The sequence below is a fragment of the Hermetia illucens genome, chromosome 4, assembly GCF_905115235.1.
Source record: "Hermetia illucens chromosome 4, iHerIll2.2.curated.20191125, whole genome shotgun sequence".
Taxonomy (NCBI): domain Eukaryota; kingdom Metazoa; phylum Arthropoda; class Insecta; order Diptera; family Stratiomyidae; genus Hermetia; species Hermetia illucens.
This window is the reverse complement of record NC_051852.1, coordinates 30,185,885-30,207,803: the sequence shown is the minus strand read 5'-3', so window position 1 is coordinate 30,207,803 and position 21,919 is coordinate 30,185,885. Positions and strand designations below refer to the sequence as shown.

Sequence of the window (21,919 nt, the reverse complement as noted above, 5' to 3'; positions counted from 1 at the left end):
TCATTAGAGCCAGGTTGCAGACACTGGGTAAACGATTCTTTGTGGACCTCAAAGATATCTCTGATTGCACAGTGGAAGATCTGTCACTCTTCGTAGTTCTAAGGATCTGAACCGCCCTTACTCGCAATGATGGAAAAGTTTTTAATGAAATTAATCATCTATGACTGATCAAAGTGTTGATAGAAGCCCTGAAAACATTATGTGTAGTGAGTCGAGTTCTCAGAATACTAACCCAATTTTAGATTGAAACACAAAACCGACTTGTTTTAGAAAAAAATATATTAAATCCCCTAATAAAGCTCATACTACTAAAATTGTTTCCCTTAAATGAGGATATCACATTATCTCTAATATATCCTCGGCTTAAGTCCCAACTGGACTCCATTTTTCGACCTCATTATTATATTCATTTCAACTTGAGGCTCTTCACCCAGAGGTAACAATTCGTAGTACCTAAGAATCTTCGAAACTGTGCTTTTCAGCTCCAACATTGCAAATTTTTGACCTATACAATTTCGCGGTCCAGCACTGAATGGTATATAAGCAAAAGGACATGGTTCCTTATCTTCAAGATTCTCCAATGCGTGCCTTTCAGGACGAAATACTTCAGGTTCAGGAAAAGCGTCTGGATTTTTGGAAACAACGAAAATTGGGATGATAATATCGGTTCCAGTTGGAATGGTGCGGCCATCTGAAATATAGAAATGATATTGTAACTAAGGAAGGTTAGAGCGTATATTGTCTGTAAGATATGAAGAAAGGATTGTTTTTGATGAGGTAAAATGGGTGTGGCTAACACAATGGCAATCGAAATAATAATAATAGTTCCAAGCTTGTTTGTGAAAGGAAGAGGGATGGATGCATTCTGAATGGTTCGCGTACAGCAACCACAGCATCCCATGGGTTGGCGAGGAAAGTGCAGGAACTTTGCAATTTTGCCGGTTACTGATTGAGGGTGCTATCACCACGTGTGGCAGTGTAAGATGCAAATCCGTCGAATGAAAAGAAGGAGAAATTTGAGGTCCGGCACCGAAAGCCGGTGGGAGTCGCTTGACTTGACTGACTTGACTGGGTCGGGCTTCTGTAATGGACATTATGGCGTGGAAACCGCTACTTGTGGGGCGAATCAACGTTTAGCCGCCTGCTGCTTCTATTTTGCCATAGTCTGTAATGACAGCTTCAGCAGGATTGGGTAGACAGCGCTGTACTGATTAAATGAACCCTTTATGATCCGCTCCTACTACGAGATAAGGTCGCCGGGGATAGGTACAATATTTTACCGTCCCTTGTTGCACCACAGATTCGTCAAGCGCTTCCCGCAGTACGCATACATGACTGTCCAGCGGGTCGCAGACCAGTACCATTTCATTATTGGCAACACAATCCTGGCCATCTGAGAGCGTGAGTGCTGAAAAGTTGAAGGAGCAGAGGCGGAAGCGTCAGCATTCTTCCCGGCCGTCCAGCTGATGTCTCCACTGACGCTCAAGACGAATTCTCCAGAGTGTGTATATTACTTTCGAAAATGGGCTCTTTGCATAGACGAGTTATTCCCAGGCTCTAGACATCTCCAGCAACTCCGGAAATTCAATGATGGGATTGCATCATGACTGCCCGCTGGTATTTCGTTACTGCAACTACAATCACTTTTTTATTGTGGTGCAGTAACATCTGTTAGATTGCGCGAACAAAAGATTAAATTTAGCGCTATTGGTCTGAGTGACTGAAGAGATATACCATGGAAAATTTGTCTGGAACACCGCCGACCTTCATAAAGGAGGTTATTGCCAGGCTGACTCAAGACAGTAGCGGCAATATCAGATACCGGCAATAGTGCAGAGGGTCGACCGTGATAATGCTATCTCCAGTGAAATACCCGTAACCGAAATTCTGGACATACTAAAACAGAAACCAGTATCCTGAGCGTGCTGAGTGGATTACTGCTGAAGGCACAGGCCATGCCATTACGTATTTTGCGGATGTTACCGAAGAGGAAGCTCGAAGAGCCATATCAACTCAAAAAACTGCAGGGGCTCTGGTCTGGATCAGGTGCAAAGTTTCTAATATAAAAAGTTTAACAGTACATATGGTTGGTTGGCACATGACATAAGCTAGGTCATTGGTCGGCCTGAAGAATTTTCACCTTTTTTCACTGCGGGGATTATCTACCTTATCCCTAAAAAAGAACAGGGTGCTGGACGCCGCCGTTACAAGACTGATTACTTGCATCTGCAAGTTCTTAACGTCCATCATTAGCGGAGGAGTTAATGCGCATCTCGAGACATTCTGGACATTCTGTCCGAGGAGCAAAAAGGCTGCCGATTGGATCAGAACCCATTACCGACGCGGTAGTTATAAGACAGGCAACTAGAGGCCAACAAATTTAACTAATTGCTATATTGATTATGTCAAAGCTGTTGGCAACCTCACGCACACCTGGCTAGTTGATGTTTTACGTCTGTATCGCATTGATTCGGAACTAATAAAATGTTTGGCAACGGTCATGGAAGGGTGGCATACCACCTCATCAGTGTATTAATCTAAGGGTACTAATACCTCAAAGCCCATCCATATACAGAGAGGTGTCTTCCAAGGGTGTTCGTTGAGTGCGCTTTGGCTCTGTATGGTTCTGAACCCCCTTTCATGGCTATTAAATGATGCTAGAAGGCATGGTTCTGCAATAAAATATGGGCCTCGGAGCTAAGCGTTGAACTTAGATCACATGAGTACCAGCATATAGGTACTGATAACCATCTTAAAAGTCTGTTACGAATAGTAGATTTATTTAGTCGTGATATTCGATGGAATTTTGATTAGACAAATGTTGAATCCAAGCCATCCGCAAAGGTCATCACGAGCAGCATGCTGGACATAGCATTGATAACCTCCACATCCAAGCAATGACCGAAACAGACTTCTCTAAATACTGGTGGTCTGAATGTCAAGCGAGAGCATCTTAGACAGAACTTCGCTTGACTCAAGGGTAGCAACTGGCAAGTCCAGGGTCTGTATGATCAGGAGCAAGTCCTCCAAATATACAAATATGTACTTGATGACGCAAACGAATAGGTATGCCTTTGGTTATTTTGAGGTGCAATGCAGAGTTCAAACACAGGGTTACAGCCTGATCGAGTGGTTGCCCTGGAAAGCTGTCCTATCTTTGGACCCTTTGTCCAAAGAAATATGTCAGAACGCATCCTCCAGGTTTAAAATTATGGTAAATCTAGCCTCCGGAGTACGACTGAAAATCCCCCTCCCCCTCCCCATGAGAGGCGACAGATAAACCTTCTTTACTTTGGACTGCTCACCTTACGTGGCTGAAGATGAACATTGCAAGGCTTGACCACTAGGATGACCGGCGGAGACCAGCCGCTTTGCGATTCCTCAATGACAACCAAAGGCATAATCGATGGTGTGAGAGACTGAAAAGTGTCTCTGCTTCCCCGACAACGATAAGATGTCTCGTGGAACTTGTGCGTCCTTAGGCCTCCGCTTCGAATACGGAAAACTGTCAATGACATCCAGTTTTGCTTGCTCATGTGTCGTTCATTGGTGTTGGTTGACGTTCTCGACATTTTCAATTGAACATATGAAAGGTGTAAATAAGCACTAGGTTACAAATTCCATGGTAACGACGGGATAAGGAGTCCCGTCGTCTGTCTTGAGATCGATGCGTGATCGTCGTTGATTTTTTTCCGCGGAATCTCCGAAGCCAAACAGAGAAAAGGGGAGAGAATGTGGTGGTTGCTACAGACAATATTAGCACCACTTTGGATTGGGTGATTCCTCGAATTGCCTTGGATGCGGTGATACGCTAGAAGATCCGGCAGGTTTTTGCAGACGGTAGCATGGACCTGGATATTACCCGACGCATTAGTAGTGCTAGATCCGTTTTCGCTGCTTTGTCTAAAATCTCAACACCAAGGTCAATTTGAGACTGTTCTGTGCTAGCGCTCTTTCTGTGTTACTATATGGGAGTAGCACATGGAGAGTAAATTCTACTGTTACCCAAAAGCTCCAAGCCCGCGTCAACACCTGTTTTCGTGGTTTCATCGGTGTATGCTGCCCTGACACTATCTCAAACGAAGTACTCGGTCAGCGCGCGGGCCTAGCACTCATACGCACTCTTATCGGCAGACGGAAGTGCCAGTGGAGAGGTCACATATTAAGAAGGGGTGGCAATTGCATTGGGGGCTCCGCCTTGCAGTGGAATCCACTCTCCAAAGGTGGGTACTGAGTGGGTCGCACAAAAGACACTAGCGACAGAGCAGTAGACGACGAGTGTGAGCGTCTTGGGAAACCATAGAGGGGGCCGAAGGGTATTTCGGGTAACGGCGAATTATGGCGCGTATATGTGGCTAACACGCTATACTCCACGAAGGGATGAATAGTAGCCATATATAAAGATTTGCGAGGGAAGAAAGAAATCTGAAAGGGGCGCTGAAGACGAACCTTAGCCTTGAAATTATAGTTGCGGAGATTCTCGAATCCGTGGGGATACCTTTTACCGATTAAAAAAAATCTCTGCAGTTGTAAAAATATAAAACCGAAATGCTACTGACGGGGGCAAAGATAAGGAAAGCTGCAAGTGCGGAAAGCGGGAGGGTGTAAATGCACTCGCGCATCATTACTTAAATTGCCGTCCAGTGAGGCCTGAACTGGACAGATCAGGGATGGTTTTGTAATAGATGTGAATCCCTTATGCTTCTGCTCTATGTTTGACTGTATAAGTTGAGCCAAGCACTCACGCCTTGAAAGATGCTAGTTTTGTGTCTACGTCACTTGTAGGCTACCGGATGTCTCGTAAAGGCATCAAGCGTGTTAAGGTCGAGAAAGCAGGACAAGTGCAACCGTAATATAAAATGCATGACTTAGTAGAAAGTACCATTGGCCACCAATCCCAGCTTCTCATTTACTTCCTATTATCCTATCCCCAAAATGTTCCCTACTTAATAAGATGACTTACAAAGGTTTGTATCTTCCACTGTTGATCTCTCAATCATAGGTACCGGCGGAAATAGTCTCAATGATTCTTTAATAACCAACTCCAGATACTTCATTTCCTGTAGCTTCCTCAAGTTAACTGGTTCATCCTTATCATCCCCACAAATTTGACGAATTTCTGCGAAAATTTTCTCCTGCACGTCTGCATGTCGTGAAATACAATAAAGAGTGAATGCGATTCCAGCTGTCGTTGTGTCATGTCCTTCAAACATGAATGTATCAACTTCTTCTCGAATTTCGACCCCAGTCAGTGGTCTCCCATCAATAGTGGACTCAAGTAAGAGGTCAAGGAACGTTGTTCGTCTTTTCAGACCGATGTCATCTGGAAAGGATTCTTCGAAATTATCACTAAGGGATGGTGCAAAGTGTCAAAGTCACCTTCAGCTTCCTTCATGTGAATATTTCCATTTTGTTCTAGCAATGATTGGCGTCGTTGTTGGATTATTTTTTCAGTAAAGTTGTGGAGAATTTTGCCAGCTTTTTCTTGGCGTTTCAATAGATCCGGCGCGAAGAGTTTAAAGATGATATCGAACTTAAAGAAGATGTTGGCCATTCGAGTGATTAGAATTTCTGTGATGCTGTAATAAAGCGAAAAGGATTAGCTTAGCGGTTTAAGGATAATTGGTCGATAGCTTAATAGTTTGAATCTAAACCACTTATTAACTTCCAATTCAGACATTTTTAGCCTTATTTTAACCTCTTCGGCTTTTAAAAAGGGTTCATTTATGATACTTACTCAGCAACCGCTCGTACATATTCAGAGTTAGGATTAGATTGGGCTTGCAGCTTGGTGCTCATCGCGGTTTCTGAAATATCCTAATAAAATTATATCTAAATTGAAACATTTGAAACCAACCTGCGATCACATCCAATGCTGCGGCCGTTATATAGGGATGTATGTCAAATGATCTTCCGCTTGCATGAATCCGCAACTCATCCACTAAAACTTTGCTTTGCTGGTCGAAAACTTCAACAAATTGTTCTAAGATTTTGAAGTGAAACGTGGGCGTTATAATTTTCCGGCGTTGATGCCATTTATGTCCGCTACTCAGGAGCAAACCATCTCCGAGCCAGGCTTTCATCAGGTTATACATGGTCCCTTTCGTTATAAATTTTGGACTGCTCATGATAATCTCCAAATCTTTGGGGTTGATGGAAACTACCATCAACTGATTAGCTCCCCAGACGCGTACCAAAGGACCATAGAGTGTCGTGTAATGAATAATATTGTTGACAGCATCTTCAAGAAATCCAGTATTATTAATAGGAAAAATAGAGTAGAAAGTAAAAGGTAGTCAATAAATTGATTGATGAATAATTAAATTAAATCAGTCAAACTCATGAGTGGACACCACCCCCACGGCAGACTAACTTGCAAAAGTTCATTACTGCGTTAAGGGTACACAAAAAAAAAACTCAAATATAAAAGGTATACATACTCTTCAAAAGATAAAAAGTTATGGACTCCGACGAATCCATTTACGATCTTCAGTAGGCTTACCCTGCTAAAACCCGTAAAAAAGTTTCCAGACTGACATAACGTTGGTTAAAGTTTTGAAGTAATCCGTAGTAGGGCATACTTCAAAGATTTCGCATTGGCTAGGACTAGAGTCTAAGGGGATGATTTCATCAGATGTTAGTTAAGCAGTTTCTTTTTGTATCAACACTAACAAAAAAACAAGAAAGAGGAGGCATAGTATATACAGCGGCCTCATTTGTGACCGCTATTATGGGAGTTTTCTCTAGGGAATGTCAAAGATTTTAGGGACAATTTACAATCTTGAAGGAGTGACGTCTGAAAGAAATTGTTATCCCTGCCCCGTAGTGAAGGGTTAATACACATGCTTCTACAATGGACTCCTTCATTGGAAGCATTGGAAGCGCACTGATGAGGCTATCTTAATGTTGCTCCAGCAGAGAATTCGAATGATGAATTCTGCTCGCAAAAGATAACACCTTCCTTGACAAAGCCCCAGTGTAGAGGCTCACACCAGTGGAAGAAGCAGCAGCAGCATGTACTAGTGAGTACGATAGATCGAGAAGATGCAGGAAGTGTGGTGAAGAGGGTCACCTTATCAAAGACTGCACTGCAATGCATGTTGTCCAAAGCTACAGCTGCTATGCTCCTCCTAGCGCAACATTATGAGGAGATGCTAGACGGCTTGGTGTTGGTGATGGCGCTAGAAACCATAGCCCCAAAATCGTTATCGGCGATTTCAACGCGTGGGTTTTAGACTGGGGAAGTCGAGTGACGAACACCAGGGCCCGAATCTTGCTTGAAACCTTCGATGAGCAGGACATCGCACTCGCCAACGTTAAATACGCGACCACCTTCCGAGGCAGAGGACTACGTTCAATCGTCGATCTAACCAACCTCAGTACCTCGTAGGCGAGAGGAATAGTCTGGCGGGTGAGTGAGCACTATACCCACAGCCATCTTTCTCGATATCAGGAACGGGAGAGGCGACAGTTGAGTGAGCATCAAAAGTGGAAAAACCAGGATAGCTGGGTAGTCCACTGAAACTTTCAAGGAAGGGACATTTCTAGCGGCCTTAGAAGGAGGTTACTACCTGGGAAAAAGGAGCCAGTTATGTCAACGGATAACTGAGGCCTGCGGTTCTACAATGCTGCGATGCAAGTTCCATCACAGTAGGAAACCAAACTACTGGTGGAACCAAGAAATCGCGCTTTTGACAGCATCGTGTCTGCGAGCGAGGAGACTTTTCCAGAGGACGAGAGGGAAGCCAGAACATCAGCGGTCGAAGAAGGCATACCGCGATCTTCGAAATAGTCTTAAGAAAGTAAGAGGAATTGCTACAATCAGTTGTGCCTTCAAGCAAATACGAACCCCTGAAGCGCTGCTTACAAGTTTGTAATGAACAAGATTCGTGTACAAAAATCACCCCAAGTTACGTGTCTGCGACTCTTGTTCAAAATAATAGCAATCCTTTTCCCACAACAAGAAGAAAGTGGACTTCATCCAATGGTTCAACAGGACGTTTTCACAATCCCCGTGGTGACCGAGGAGAAACTACGGGACATCTGTGGACGAATTGGGGACAATAAGGCTCCGGGATTGGACGGGACTCCGGAGAAAGCCCTGAAATTGGTTGCTAAAATCAGGTCCGCACGGTTCATAAGTACATTTGAATCATGCATGGTTAAAGGAGTGTTTTCCGCTCAGTGGAAGAGGCGGAGGTTGATTCTTGTACCACAACCCCAGGAACCACCTGTCGCATCCTCTTCCTATCACCCTATCTGTCTATTAAACACTATGGGGAAGATGTTGGAGAGGGTGATATACAACAGGCTGCTTCCATTCGTCGAGCTAACGGGTGGCCTATTGCAGCGGCAGTATTGTTTTCGTAGAACGCGGTCCACGGTTATTGCCATTGCCACGGTCCTAGACCTGGCCCGGGAGGCATCGGTCGTTGGTAAGTGCTGCGCGGTGGCAACGCTGGATGTGAGGAATGTCTTTAACTCAGCCAATTGGGATTGAATTAAAGGCACCCTGGCTACACTGAGTGTCTCTTGTTACTTAGCTCGGATAATCGACAGTTACCTTTCGTAGAGACTTCTTTGGTATGAGACGGACGACGGACCGAAGGAATATATTGCGACAATAGGTGTTCCTCAAGGCTCCGTACTGGGGTCCCTGCTGTGGAACATAATGTATGACCGAGTGCTCGGCCTTCGCGTGCCAAGGGAGGCAACATTGATTCGTTTTGCAGGCGACCTGGCAGTGGTAGTAGTTGCGAAAGTCCACCAGGACGTGGAACCGCATGCAAGGAAGTCATTCATTGTATCAAAGTATGGCTCCAATTGGTGAAATTGGACCTGCCGGAAGATAAGACGGAGGCGGTCCTTATTACCAATCGGAAAAACAACACTGTCAAAATTCGGGTTGGTAATCATAAGGTCGTTTCAAAATCGATTATTAGATACCTAGGGTAATGATCGATGCCAAGTTGAGCTTCAAGAGGCAGCTGAACTATGCTCGCGAAAAGACAGCGAAGGCTAATTCATCTCTAGCAAGAATGATGCCAAACATTGGAGGGCCAGAATCAAGTCGCCGGCTGCTTATCGTAGGGGTGGTGAAATCCATCCTGCTATACGCGGCTCCTGTCTGGGCGTGCGCACTGGATAACACCGCGAACCAGAAAAAGGTAAGTTCGGCATACTGGCCAATCGCATTGAGGGTGTGCAGTGCATATAGAACGGAGAAGCAGGGTGAATCCGGCCAAAGTGACTGCGGGCTTCTTAAAATCTACTAGGAAAGAGCTGTACAGGAGATGGCAGCAACGGTGGGATAATTCCGGAAAGGGCCGGTGGATCCATGCACCGATCCCGTGTATTGAGAGATGGGTCGAGCGTAAGCATGGAGAACTAAATTACCACCTAAGGCAGTTCCTTACGGGACACGGTGGATACAGGGAGTACTTGCATTGCTTCGGATTGGATGAGTCTCCAGACTGTCACGAATGCCCCGCTATACCCGAGGACCCGCAACATGTTTTGTTCCACTGTCCGAGATTCGTGAATGAAAGAAGGAGGTTAAGCGATGCCCCCAACAGAGTTATCGGACATATTTTCGTGGAGGAGATGTTGAGCTCCGCAGAAAACTGGAGTGCGATAAGCGGAACGAAACTACGATACAGGAGAAGCTGAATGACCTGGAACAAGCTCGTAAAGCGCGATGGACGCGTGAGTTATTGCGCTGGTGTAAACCAGAGGCCTCCTCGCGAAGTAATATTTTACGGTGGTCGTGCGAGGATATGGACGGAAAAGTGGGGGTGGTTTTAGTGGGTGAGAATTCCATATACTTCTGCAAACTGGGACAGTAGTTCCACCTACACCCATAAAAAAAAACCAGTGGAAGAAATACATACCCATTTGCTTCAAATTTCTGCAGTAACTTCAATTTAAAAAGCAGAAGAATGGAGGCGTGCCGCGATACGAAACTGCTAATATACTCAAAGGTATATAATATTCCTCCAGATAATACACAACAGCCTTTCATAATGAGGTATTAGTCGCAGTAAGTTGGATCCGAAATCTGAGTGATTGATATGCAATTGCAAACTTTGATAAGGGAATCAAAAATAGAACGAAATAATTGCCTGTTGTGTCTACTATGGCTTCTACACCAGCGTTCGGCCCATAGTTCTGAGATCAAAAGAGGATTTTAGGCACAGCGCATAATACCACACATACCAGTCGAAGAGTTCCCAGGAGATCCCTATCTGAAAAGTTCACGTAGCTTTCGATGAACAGAGGCATTATATATTAAGATCGCTTCTATCTACTGTGTGAACGATCCTACATCGGAAGACACATCAGGAGTACTACAGAATGCATCTCGCACATAAATATTGACATCGTTAAACCACTGCCAACCTTACAAGGATTGCTGCACCGCTCACTGCGACTGAGTGATTCACTATGTGGACTAAGATGGTACCCATCAGAGACGTTATCGTGAAGACATGGTGGCGCCAAGCGAACAAATATTACCACATAACATCCAGACAGAGACAGATTGGCGGGACATTGCATCGGAGAGGCTGTCCTCAAGTTCCATAAAATGCGGCGTAAATCAGAACCTCGAAGGAGGCTTGTCAGCTGCCAACATGATGCACCAGACAACCTAGAGGCTAAACAGTCATTCGTGAACCAAGCGAATACATCAAAGCACTTCCTCGTTAACTTAAGGGAACTTATAGGAAGTGTGCCACTAAAGTAAGCGGCACACCACAACGTTAGATGGTCTACATGATTTCATCTTGTCTCTGCAAGCACATCTGCGGTTTTTAGAATTTGAATATGAAATTTATTTTGTAAAGTCCACGATTAAATTATTCCAGGAAAAGAATGCGGGCCTGCATAAGGTATTCTAGTCTAGTTTTTTTACTTTTCTCCGTCTAGACTGTAAAATGTATCTAACACCAATCACATCATCAGATAGGCGGTATTAGCCAACCCCTCCCATAGATTACAGATTCACTCTAAAATAGAAGATCCTGAAATAGGACAGCCGATAAACCAGTAAAGGATATATCAAGAGAAACGATATATTTGAAGGATGTGACAAAAATGTTTTTCCTGTAAAATACTACGCGTATGTGCTTTTTTGAGGAAAATACATATTCTTTCTTCAATTTTAATTGGTTCTTAAAATAAAGTAAGTAAGCTCTACTACCAAACCCTATCTCCACCTTCACGTGGTGACCGCTGGGAGCTCTTTCTTAACGAAAACCTGCAGACGGAGAAGTATGAAGGCGAGTCTCCAGTGCCTAAAAACGGGACAAATTGTACCAACTGGTCCTCCAGGTTGGGGGTTGGGTAGGGCTGACAACCCTACACGGAAAACAACTTGTTACGAAGCCACAACAAGAGCCTCGGACTGGACGGATTACACAACGACAAACCCGGCAACGACAACGGAATAACGATTTGCGCATTTTCTCATGGAACGTAAGCTCCCTGTACCGAGATAAAGCTGATGAGCAGCTAGCCGATACCCTGTCCCAATATAGGGCTGATGTAACAGCGTTACAGGCGATGCGATGGACAGGGACCGGTTTCCTGGAGAAGAGCCGCTACACCATATATTATAGCGGTCATCCAGTAAACCATGTGCTCGAAGTAGGTTTCTTAGTTAGCCAAAAAATGAAACCTGCTGTTATCGGCTTTGAAAACATAAGCGAACGGCTAGGCACTTCGCGCTTGCGAGGCAAGTTTAGAAATATAATCCTCATTAATGTTCACGCCCCTACAGAGGAGACTGCAGAGTCGGAGAAGGATACCTCCTGCAAGGCAGTAGAACGGACCCTCGAAGCCTGACCCAGATATGATGTCAAGATCATACTTGGGGATTTTAACAGCCAAGTAGGGAAGCAGCCCGTATTCAGGCAATACGTTGGCTCCATAGCTTACACCAAAATTCAACTGATAACGGACTGCAGATTATTCAATTAGCAGTGTCACACGAAATGGTAGTTGGAAGTACCTGGTTTGCACGGAAAACTGTCCACAAACATACGTGGGCCTCCCCAGACGGGACCACTTTCAACCAAATTAACCACGCGTTGATCGAACGCCGCCACCTCTCAGCCTTGATGAATGTCAGAACATATAGGGGGGCCAATATAGATTCGGATCACTATCTCGTTGGTATGGTGCTCCGAGCTCGAATTATGACACCACCTACAATCCCCTCTGACAATCCGGTGAGAGTTAACACTTAAGCCATCCACAACACATCCCTCCGCAACACCTATAAGAGGGAAATGGATGCCGCAATAACCGTAGTCAACAGAGGCCCTGGAGATGAAGCATCAACAAATGATCTTCACAACCACCTGAAGAGCGTTATCACTGATGCGGCCACAAACATACTTGACCCCAGCCGCAAAAGGAGTCGGAACGGCTGGTTTGATGATGAATGTAAGCTAGCAACGGAACGGAAGAATGCCGCATACCGAGTAATGTTGCACTCTCAAAGGACGTGGCACGCGCAGAGACTTATCACGAACTCCATCGAGCGGGGAAGCGACTTCACAGACGGAAAAAGGAAGCCTGGGAGAACCAACAAGTCTGTGAACTAGAAAAGTACAGGGAGCAACCGCACCAAGCACGCAAGTTTTACCAACAAGTCAGTACGATGAAGCCTTATACACCTCGATGCTCATCGTGTCGAGACAAAGAGGGAAATCTGATTTCCGACAGAATGGGCATATTGGAGCGATGGGTTGAGTACTTTGATGAACTACTGAACAACCAGAAAATCGGTGAGTTGGAGGTTCAACCAACTGAAGACGATGGACAAATACTGCCACCACCAAGTTCAGGAGAAACAGTCCGTTCAATTCATCGGCTAAGAAATCATAAGACGCCAGGAGCCGATGGAGTTACAGCCGAATCGGTTACATATGGAAGCGACCAGTTACACCAAGTGTTTCATCAACTTGTGCTCAAGGTATGGGACAGCGAATCAATGCCTGACGATTGGCAACGAGGCATTATCTGTCTCATACATAAAAAGGGAGATATCACACAGTGCAGCAACTATAGAGGATCACTTTGCTGAGTATCATCTATAAGATATTCTCCGCTATCTTGCTAGGACGGATAGCCCCATACGCCCAGAACATCATTGGCCCATACCAAAGAGGCTTCACTCCAGGCAAATCAGCAACACATCAGATTTTCTCTGTGCGGCAAGCGATGGAAAAACTGTGGAAATATGGACAATAGTTGCACCATATAATAGCTATAATAGCATAGCCAGAGTAAAACTGTACAGGGCCAGGAGAGAATTCGGTATCCCGACGAAAGTGATAAGACTGACTAGGCTGACCCTGACCAATGTGTGAGGCCAGATAAAAGCAGCAGGATCACTCTCAAGACCATTCGACATCAACACCGGTCTACGACAAGGGGATGCCTTATCATGCGTCCTCTTTAACCTGGCCGTCGAGAAAGTGATCCGTGATGCTGAGGTAAATGCAAGAGGTACGATCCTCTTTAAGTCCAGCCATATCCGATATGGACATCATGGGAAGAACCACCCGAGACGTACAAACTGCCTTCATCCAGATCTGCCAGGCGGCGCGAGATCTTGGGCTGCACATCAATGAAGGCAAGACAAAATATATGGTGACAACGTCAGCACCGAAGACGAATCAACCAACAACATCAAACCGCACTGATCAAACACGAAGAAGAATAAGGATAGGAGAATACAACTTTGAGACCGTTGACAATTTCTCGATGAACGATGATGAAATCCGCGCACGGTTGTCAGCCAACAGAGCCTATTTCAGCTTACAAAGACTGTTCCGCTCGAAACGTCTCACCATAGTGTCAAAGCTCTTACTGTAAAAGACTATGATCTTGCCAGTCCTCATGTATTCTTCGGAAACATGGGTTCTTAGCAAGAAAAATTGCGAACTCTTGGCCGCGTTCGAGAGAAGAATCTTCCGAAGAATTTTTGGCCCCCTACATGAGGATGGACGATTCCGTAGCCTACACAATGACGAAATCTATGAGCGATACTATGACCATCCGGTTGTGGATAAAATCCGGCTCAATAGGTTACGGTGGGCGGGTGACTTAATCCGTATGGATAAGGATGATCCAGCCCGGAAAGTCTATAAGGGCAATATCTATGGTAGAAAAAGAAGACGAGGCAGACCCTGCCTGAGATGGAACGATGGCGTAGGTCAGGACACTAGACAGCTTTTAGGGATATCGAATTGGTGACCTCGGCGCAAAACCGGGATGTTTGGAGTTCCTTATTAAGGCAGGCCTAGACCGGATAACCGTTGTTGCGCCGTTGATGATGATGAAAATGAAGTATTCCAATGAAGCCATACCGTAGGACAAAGGTGATCAGACAAAATTTCCAAATTGGAGTGAATCGAAAATTAAATGGATTCAACACTTGCTTAGCCAACAAGGATACTCACCGTGAATATTTCTCTGTGTCAGAAACAATAAACTGCCGACAAATGGGAAAATTGGCGGTCCTGGGATAGTTTTCGTCAGATTATATCTCCGCCTTTTCGCCAAGTAGTCAAGTAATAAAGCCGAAACAATAACCAAAATTATAGCCAAAATCATTTTTAATATTTAAACGGCTACTGATAAGGTAAACACAGGATTTAGAATGGTATTATCAAAGTACCTATAACATTCAGTGTATATTATCTTTATTATGATTGCACTTTTAAGTTTTTTCGTCACATATTTAGCAATCTTAGATATAACAAACGTTACAGATTTATGGTATTACCATTACACCCCCTTATTGTTGATGTTATTATACAGAATGATGAGAATTCACTGTTTTATTTGTTTATATTTTCTCCTTATTTTTTTCCGATTTAATACGCACAAGTCACGCTATTCATTAATCTAGAAGAATATTCGAGACATTAACTTTATTTATAATAACGAAATTACGCATCCAATGATATTTTTCTGATTATATACCTTCGTGTTTCATTTTTATCTGATATTATTTTATTTCTTAATTGAATCTGTTAATTCTAAAACGTACTACTAGTTTAACAAATTCCTATCACTGAGTGACTTAGGTTGACGACTAACGATACTTACAACTTCGCTAGAAATAATCTTAATCATGTCAAGGCTCTAAAATATTAATTGCTCAGTTCAGATGCTTGTTATGATGATTATTATCTTATAAAGCCAAAACAATAGTGCGATAGACTAGAAGTTATAGAATTAATTTTATTAAATTAAAGGTAGGGTCGAAAAGGTCCAGTGATAACGAAATGTTTCAGAACATTTTACACATATAAATGGCTGGTCTGGACCCCTATGGGGAAACATTAGAACACGTCTTCTTCTAAATCTGAGATCTGAGATGTTAGGAAGACTAAGCACCAATAAAGAGCTGCAAAATTGTGGAGAGGGTGGTTTCCTGCAAAACAATGTGAAGGAGAAGGTCATACACATCGCATGCGGCAGTAGATGCCTAGCATTTAAGAGAGCTCTAGATACAATGAACAAATGAGCTTGATACAAATTATAGACTATCTATGAGAAGGGGGCCGATGTGCCTATAATCAGTGAACTTTATCACAATAACAGTTGACGTGGGATCTAACCTGCAAGCTGGCAATATGGACGTGTGGAAATCAAGCCATCCAAGAAGTGATGAAGTTTCAGGGAGTTGGCTTCGTTAGAGCAAAAATAGCTGGTATTTACATATAGAATTGCTATGCTCCACCACGGTGATTGCACAATATGAGGAAATACTAGGTGTGCTAGTTTAGGATGTAAAAAGTACGAGCCCCAAAGTCATAGGTGGTGGTGTCAACGTCTGCGAATACCAGGGGTAGTATTTTGCTCGAGGCTTTCGCGGAGTTAGACTTGGTTCTTACAAATAAATCAAATGTGTTTTCGGGGAACAAGTTCGAACTCAACAGTTGATTTGACATATGTGAGTTCGACACTGGCGAGGTTTGTACTACACTGATAGTTACCACCAGACAATTTTCCTCTAGGTTCAAAATAGGCAAGTGACGCTGTGTGTTCTCGTGAAGCTAGAAATCAGGTTTGCCCAGTAAAAACGTTTGAAAGCGGTTGAACTATTGGTGGAACAAGCAAGTTGCGGAATTGCGGGCTGCATGCTTTCGAGCAAGAAGGAATTGCCAATGATCGTGAAGTAGACCAGAGGATGTCAGAAAACGAGAAATATACGCGAATATTAGACGCACCAGCAAGCGAAGATAACTTAAGGGGGTCATCCCGTGTAAAGGCCGTTTTTTGGCTTTTTTAGAAATTTTTTGTGAAGAACTGGATAAAGATATAAATACGAATTTTGCACCATAGATTTATTAATATTTTGATTGTACATAGTAATTTTTTCACCCCGATCGCGTAATTGATTATTGAAACACAGGGCAATTTATACACCCATCTCCAAAAAAAAGGTGTTTTTCTGCTACCACGCTAGAGGGTGTTGTGATCATCTTAAAGAAAAAAGTAAACGGCGTTTTAACGTACAGACTAACTACAGTGCGCAAACTAGGATTATCAAAAAATATTAAAAGCTACATTTTCGACGGCGTGTTAAACTTTTTTTTATGAATTTTGGTGTTTTTTCACAGCTTCTTCAATGAATAAAAAGAAACTAATGAACGAATCGCAATTAGTAGAAATATGTTCTAAATAAGTCCTGAAAATTTCAAAGAATTTCGTTGGATAGATTTTGGGCTATGGTGGCAGCCGATTTTCAACATGCAGTTTCGAGAAAAACTCATTTAAAGAGTAGAATGCGATTTGTAGCCATAAAACCTTAACTGAACCTTAATCTGCTATACCTAATACATAAACTTTAGGTTTCTTGAAGAAACACATGTACAGCCTTGGCTTCAATTTTTGTCCTTTTAGCGAAGTCATTCGAATGTCATTCGGATCGATAAATAGGAGCTTTATTACGGCTATCGACATAAATCTGGCATGTTACTTATCACGTGTTTAACACTATAATTTCCGAACGACTCCGAATATCAAAAAATCGCTTTGCCCAAATATTCTACACTATATCTAGATATAATTGATGCAAAAAAAAATTCGATTCCACGAATCCGACACACGGGATGACCCCCTTAAGCAGCTTTGCGCGGAGACAGACCAGAACCCCTGGGGAACAGCGTACAGGGTTGTTATGAAGAAGATGTGGGGCGAACACCATAATTGACCTTCCTGCATTTTCTTCTCTATATAGTGATGGCCCTGCTCCCTTCGCATAGGGGAGAGAGCAAAAAGTATAAATAAGAAGTGGACTTTTTGACCTTACTTAAGATAAATGACAAAGAAAATTTACTGGAGAATCAGTGATAATGAAGTTCCCGGCTTGTATTATGTTCTTTAAAGAGCATTTAAAATTTCCGATTAAGACCGGCCCCGACTGGTTTCTCGGCGTATTTAAGGCATACATGCTAGGAGGAATTGGACTAGAAGAGCAAAAATTAGTTCTGCCACAGAAGTCCAATAAGCAACTTCATCATTGATACCACCACATTTACCTTGTGGGTAAGGTAGGAAAAGTGGTTCCCACCTTCTTACCAAATTTCGTACCAATCGATACAGCCGTTTCTGAGAAAAGCGCTTGTGACCGACGGACAGACAGACATACATTGAACCGATTTTAATAAGGTTTTGTTTTGCAAACACATATAGATTGACACTAATAATAATAAGGTTTTGTTTTACGTAAACCCTTAAAAGGGAATGAATGGCTCAACCTCGGAGCCTAGCAGCTCGGTATCGCAATGCATCCCCGCGGTATATTGCCCTTCATTAGATGTTATTGAGTGGTAAGCCATTTTGATGTATAGTGTACATACTCGTCGCGAAGGAAAGGCTAAAATAATCACAAGTCAAAAGAGAATCGTGAAAATTCGTTCTTCTGCTTGGGAACAACGTGTACCCGCAAAAGCCTGTCTTTCGATGGACTTCAGAAGTTTAGGAGTTTCTTTCTAACGAAAAACTGCAGTTAGTGAAAAATGACGAGTAGACTCCCACGCTAAAATCAGGGTTAACTCTGTTAACTCGCCTCCAAGGTTGGGGGCTCGGGTAGGGCTGATAAGCCTATTCGGAAGAGCAACCTGATAGGAAGCCACGAAGGGAGCCTCCAGCTGGATTCACAACACAATGACGGATCCCGTATAAAAAAAGGATAACTAATTTGCGCATTTTCTCATCAGCTCAGTAGCTAGCTGATACTCTGTGCCAATAACATGAACAGGTACCAGGCTCCTGTGCGGCCATCTAATAAACCATAAACCCCAGCTATCAGAAGGAAGCATGGTAAGGCATCAACAGATGACCTTCTCAACCACCCGATACGTTCACAAATATATTTGACTTCAGTTGCAAAAAAAAGCGGAATGACTGGCTTGACAACGATTTTAAACTAGCTATGGAACGGAAGAATGCTGCAAATTAGCACACACAAAAAACACCGGCTGGAAATTACAAGAATTCATTTTCATGTTCTGAAATTAGAATAAGTGGTTCTAATTTCCGAGCAAACAATTCCGTTTTCAGTTTACAAGGTATTTTCCTATGTTTATGTCCCATTTTTCCTATATGTGGCCATATTCTTGTTTTCTTTGTTGGTTAGGCTAGATGAATATGTGTTGCTTGAACTGCCAACTAAACGCTTTATCGTCGTCAGAGAAAAACTTTCTTGCCACCAAAGGGAGGGGAGAGGAGAAAGAGAATTAATAGTTTCAAGAATCACCTGCAATCCGGTTCCTTCATCGGCCGAGCTCAATCTTCTCCACGGAACCGGAATTTAATGTGCAGTATGGTTTCATCTTTTAGCGCTCCTCAGCATCTTTCTGACGATAAAATCTTCCCTCCCCTTGTATCTGTATAAAATTGCTGACGAATGCCATACTACCTTCCACAAGAAAAAAGTACGTGATCAGTGTCGCCCTTCACCCCATTTCAGAACACCCAGTCAGAAAATCGTGCCTTCCTAATTTTGTGCAAGTAACATGAAAAACTAACATGGCTTCTTAGAAGCTGGGTCTGGATCTCACTTCATCTCAATCTCCCCATACTTTCGCATCTGCTACGGACTTAAGTTGCCGCTGTCCATCTGCCTCTTAACAGATTTTCCCACGCGAATTTTCGCTGTTCACGAGCAAGCTCCTCCCTAGAGTTCTCCACTTATGGATGGTTTTGCGTCTTTAAGGAGGAGTGCCACAGAAATGACTCCCGCGGCTCCCATTACAGCCGGTTGTAAGACAGCACTTTAGGCAAAGGCTGTCCCCAAAATTCGATATTTTTTTACCTGCGCTTATGATACAGCTCCTTGCCAGGGGCATTCTTAGGAAGACGATTCCTGCTAGAAGAAAAAACGTTTACCACTGGTTGACTTAAGGCTGCTCTTCTTTTTAGTCAAGATGACTACTTCAGTTCTTTCCAGCACAAATCTGCATGAGCAATATGCCAAGTCTGCTATGGGCCTGTTCAGGATCAATAATGGGTGACGCACCTCGAAGAACAACATCCACATCCTCCATGACAGCATCCTCTGTGGATCTCCCTTCTCTTAAACTGAACTACCTTGACACCTTTCGGCGAGAAGAAAAACTGGTAAGTGTTGAATTCACCGAGCAGTATGTACAGCTTTATATACTTCTGCCGAGATACCGTCGGGTACGAGTGCTTTCTTATTTTTCATAGTTTCATGCCTTTTTCAAGTTTTTCAGGGTAAAAATTAAACAATCCTTGGAGCCTTCCAAGCTTTTGTCAACAGTCAGAATAGGGTCCATTGGGAATTATTTCCGCAATTCGGTCCATCTGTTCGGCATTAAGTGAAAAGGTTTTCCGTAGGTACCCCGATTTTTCTAGTGGTCAGTTTATAACCAAGTCCTCACGGATCCGTGTGGTCATCCCGAGCTGCAGAGTCTCCTTTTAGCTGGTCTGAATCTTGTTATTTTTGTACATCCCTCTTTTCGGCCGCTTGGACGTTGTGCCAAACCGCGGACCTTATGGCACACCCTCCGCGAGTCGGCAATTGCTGCCGTCCATCAATACAAACAAGTCGGGAAACCGGAAGCTAGACGCTTTAGGTATGAAAGGTTTTGTGTATTTCTTTTATAAATAGATTGGAGTGTCTATTTGCCCCATTAGTACATAGAACGTAATATATGTAAATATTATGTGAAAATATCCACTTTCAAGTGATATTGACATTCAAAGACCTGAATTTGCAAAGAAGCGACAGCTTTGATTTATTATAACTTTGTTAGTAATAGTGCGATTTCCACCTAAATTGGTAGGATTATGGTCTAGGCAAAATTTCGTGATTCTAGGATGAACTTAAGAGGTTTTTTCTGTCAATTACTAAAAATTATATTAATGGCCTATTATTAACTTTATTTGAACAGATATCGATATATAGGGTTTTTCGGAGCTTAGGCCCCATGTGGAAGCAGCCTCTTGACTTTTTCAGATTTTTCGGTTGTGTAGTTTCTGAGAATGAAGAAAGAAGAACAGTATCACTTCCAACCACCCGCACACCCCGCCTTTTCCGCAAATATCAAAATTAAGACCGACTTCGGAAAGTACTAATCGAGTCCTTTCATTTGATATACCACATGACTATATTTGATGAAAATTCGACGTAAAAGGATATAACTCACTCTATGCGGGAACGTTCACAGTTCTCATCTTTCCACCAAATTTGGTGTCAATCGATATAATCGCCTCCAAGAAAAATGCGTGTGCTGGACAGACAGACAGACAGTAAACCGATTTTAATAAGGTTCTGTTTTACACAAAATCTGAAAAAGGCTTACCATAGCTGAGTGCCCACGGATTGTGAAAGCCTCGCAAACTGAATTTACCAGGTTCACAACTGATTATACGGCAAACCAGCCCCTACCTCCAAAGGGTTCTTAAGCGCGGCTGTGCCTACTACAAGAGGTTCAACGAACCTGCCGATGCTCGACATTCCACTCACCGGGGAGGGGAGCGCATGCCGAGAGGCAGCGAACCCGATGTATTGATGGTTGCTCACCCGAAAGCCCTCTAGAACTCGCTACTGTAAACAGCGGACACACTACTAATTCCCATGAAGAGGTTCCGTCGGAAATGGTTCATTTTGTAGCCTGAGTGTCGAAACGTAGATCCGATGTATGAAAGTGCGTGCGCGGTTCTCACCGATAATATTACGCATTACTCTGGCATTGAAGCCGCCTCCAATTCAGTTCGCCCTCCTTTCCGAAGACAGAACTTTTAAAAATTCTGGATCAGGTATATCATGAGTATTTCGAATGACACAATACAATGGAATCACGATAGTATTGATCAAAAGTTAAATATTCCTTTTTTGGGGGTCTGTTATAAGTTCCCAAACTGTAAAGGGTAGCCTTCCTTCAGTCAAATCTGATCCTTGCATTGATATATACATGTAATATTGTGGTGTGTTGGAATAGTTTTGTCAGCTTTTTCTTTAATAATTATCCACTGAGTTCCACTCCTTATAAAGCTCGTTCTAGCCAGGAGAAAGGAAACTGTAAGATAATAACTAAAACTCCGCAAAATAAAGCATCTCAAAGTCAAAATCACTTCATTGCTTCCGCACACAAATTTCACAGCATAAGAGTAGATATCACCATTTTTAAGATTTTTTCAGTTTTTTTTTTTAATTATATTTTTTTCATTATGTTTAGATTTGCATTAAAACTCTTCAAGGATTATGGCATATAAAATCATAACTAGAGTCAATAATTTTCACTTTTCATTCACAAAATTAAGAGCCAAGACTTTATTCAACTGTTCCATCTTACCAAGAGTGAATTAATCCGAACTTTCCTATCAATCTGAAATATATAAAAGCTGGAACGAGAATAAATAAATC

At 43.0% G+C, this 21,919-nt stretch overlaps 1 protein-coding gene across 5 annotated transcripts; it reads right to left on the bottom strand.

The window, feature by feature from the left end:
* Nucleotides 1–261: 261 nt before the first annotated feature.
* LOC119653688 (cytochrome P450 4d2-like) lies at nucleotides 262–21,897 on the bottom strand. 5 transcript variants are annotated; one of them, XM_038058554.1, is made up of 7 exons: nucleotides 21,849–21,897; nucleotides 14,472–14,919; nucleotides 5,858–6,241; nucleotides 5,738–5,807; nucleotides 5,380–5,579; nucleotides 4,964–5,323; nucleotides 262–691 (listed from the first exon to the last, which is right to left on the bottom strand). In XM_038058554.1, exons 2-7 carry the CDS (start codon nucleotides 14,623–14,625, stop codon nucleotides 348–350), a joined length of 1,512 nt encoding a protein of 503 aa, XP_037914482.1. In that variant the 5' UTR covers nucleotides 14,626–14,919; nucleotides 21,849–21,897; the 3' UTR covers nucleotides 262–347. The 5 variants fall into 5 exon arrangements, with proteins under 5 accessions (XP_037914482.1, XP_037914485.1, XP_037914481.1 ...); XM_038058557.1 differs by having other exon boundaries at nucleotides 14,472–14,907; nucleotides 21,849–21,863; XM_038058553.1 differs by lacking the exon at nucleotides 21,849–21,897 and adding an exon at nucleotides 15,124–16,361.
* Nucleotides 21,898–21,919: the final 22 nt, after the last annotated feature.

Coding starts and splice junctions, on each gene's coding strand:
- LOC119653688 (XM_038058554.1), bottom strand. CDS start 14,625: ATGATTTTGGCTATAATTTTGGTTATTGTTTCGGCTTTATTACTTGAC. Junction 5,580..5,737: donor TATGTACGAGCGGTTGCTGA/GTAAGTATCATA, acceptor GCTTTATTACAG/CATCACAGAAATTCTAATCA. Junction 5,324..5,379: donor TCACATGAAGGAAGCTGAAG/GTGACTTTGACA, acceptor AATCCTTTCCAG/ATGACATCGGTCTGAAAAGA.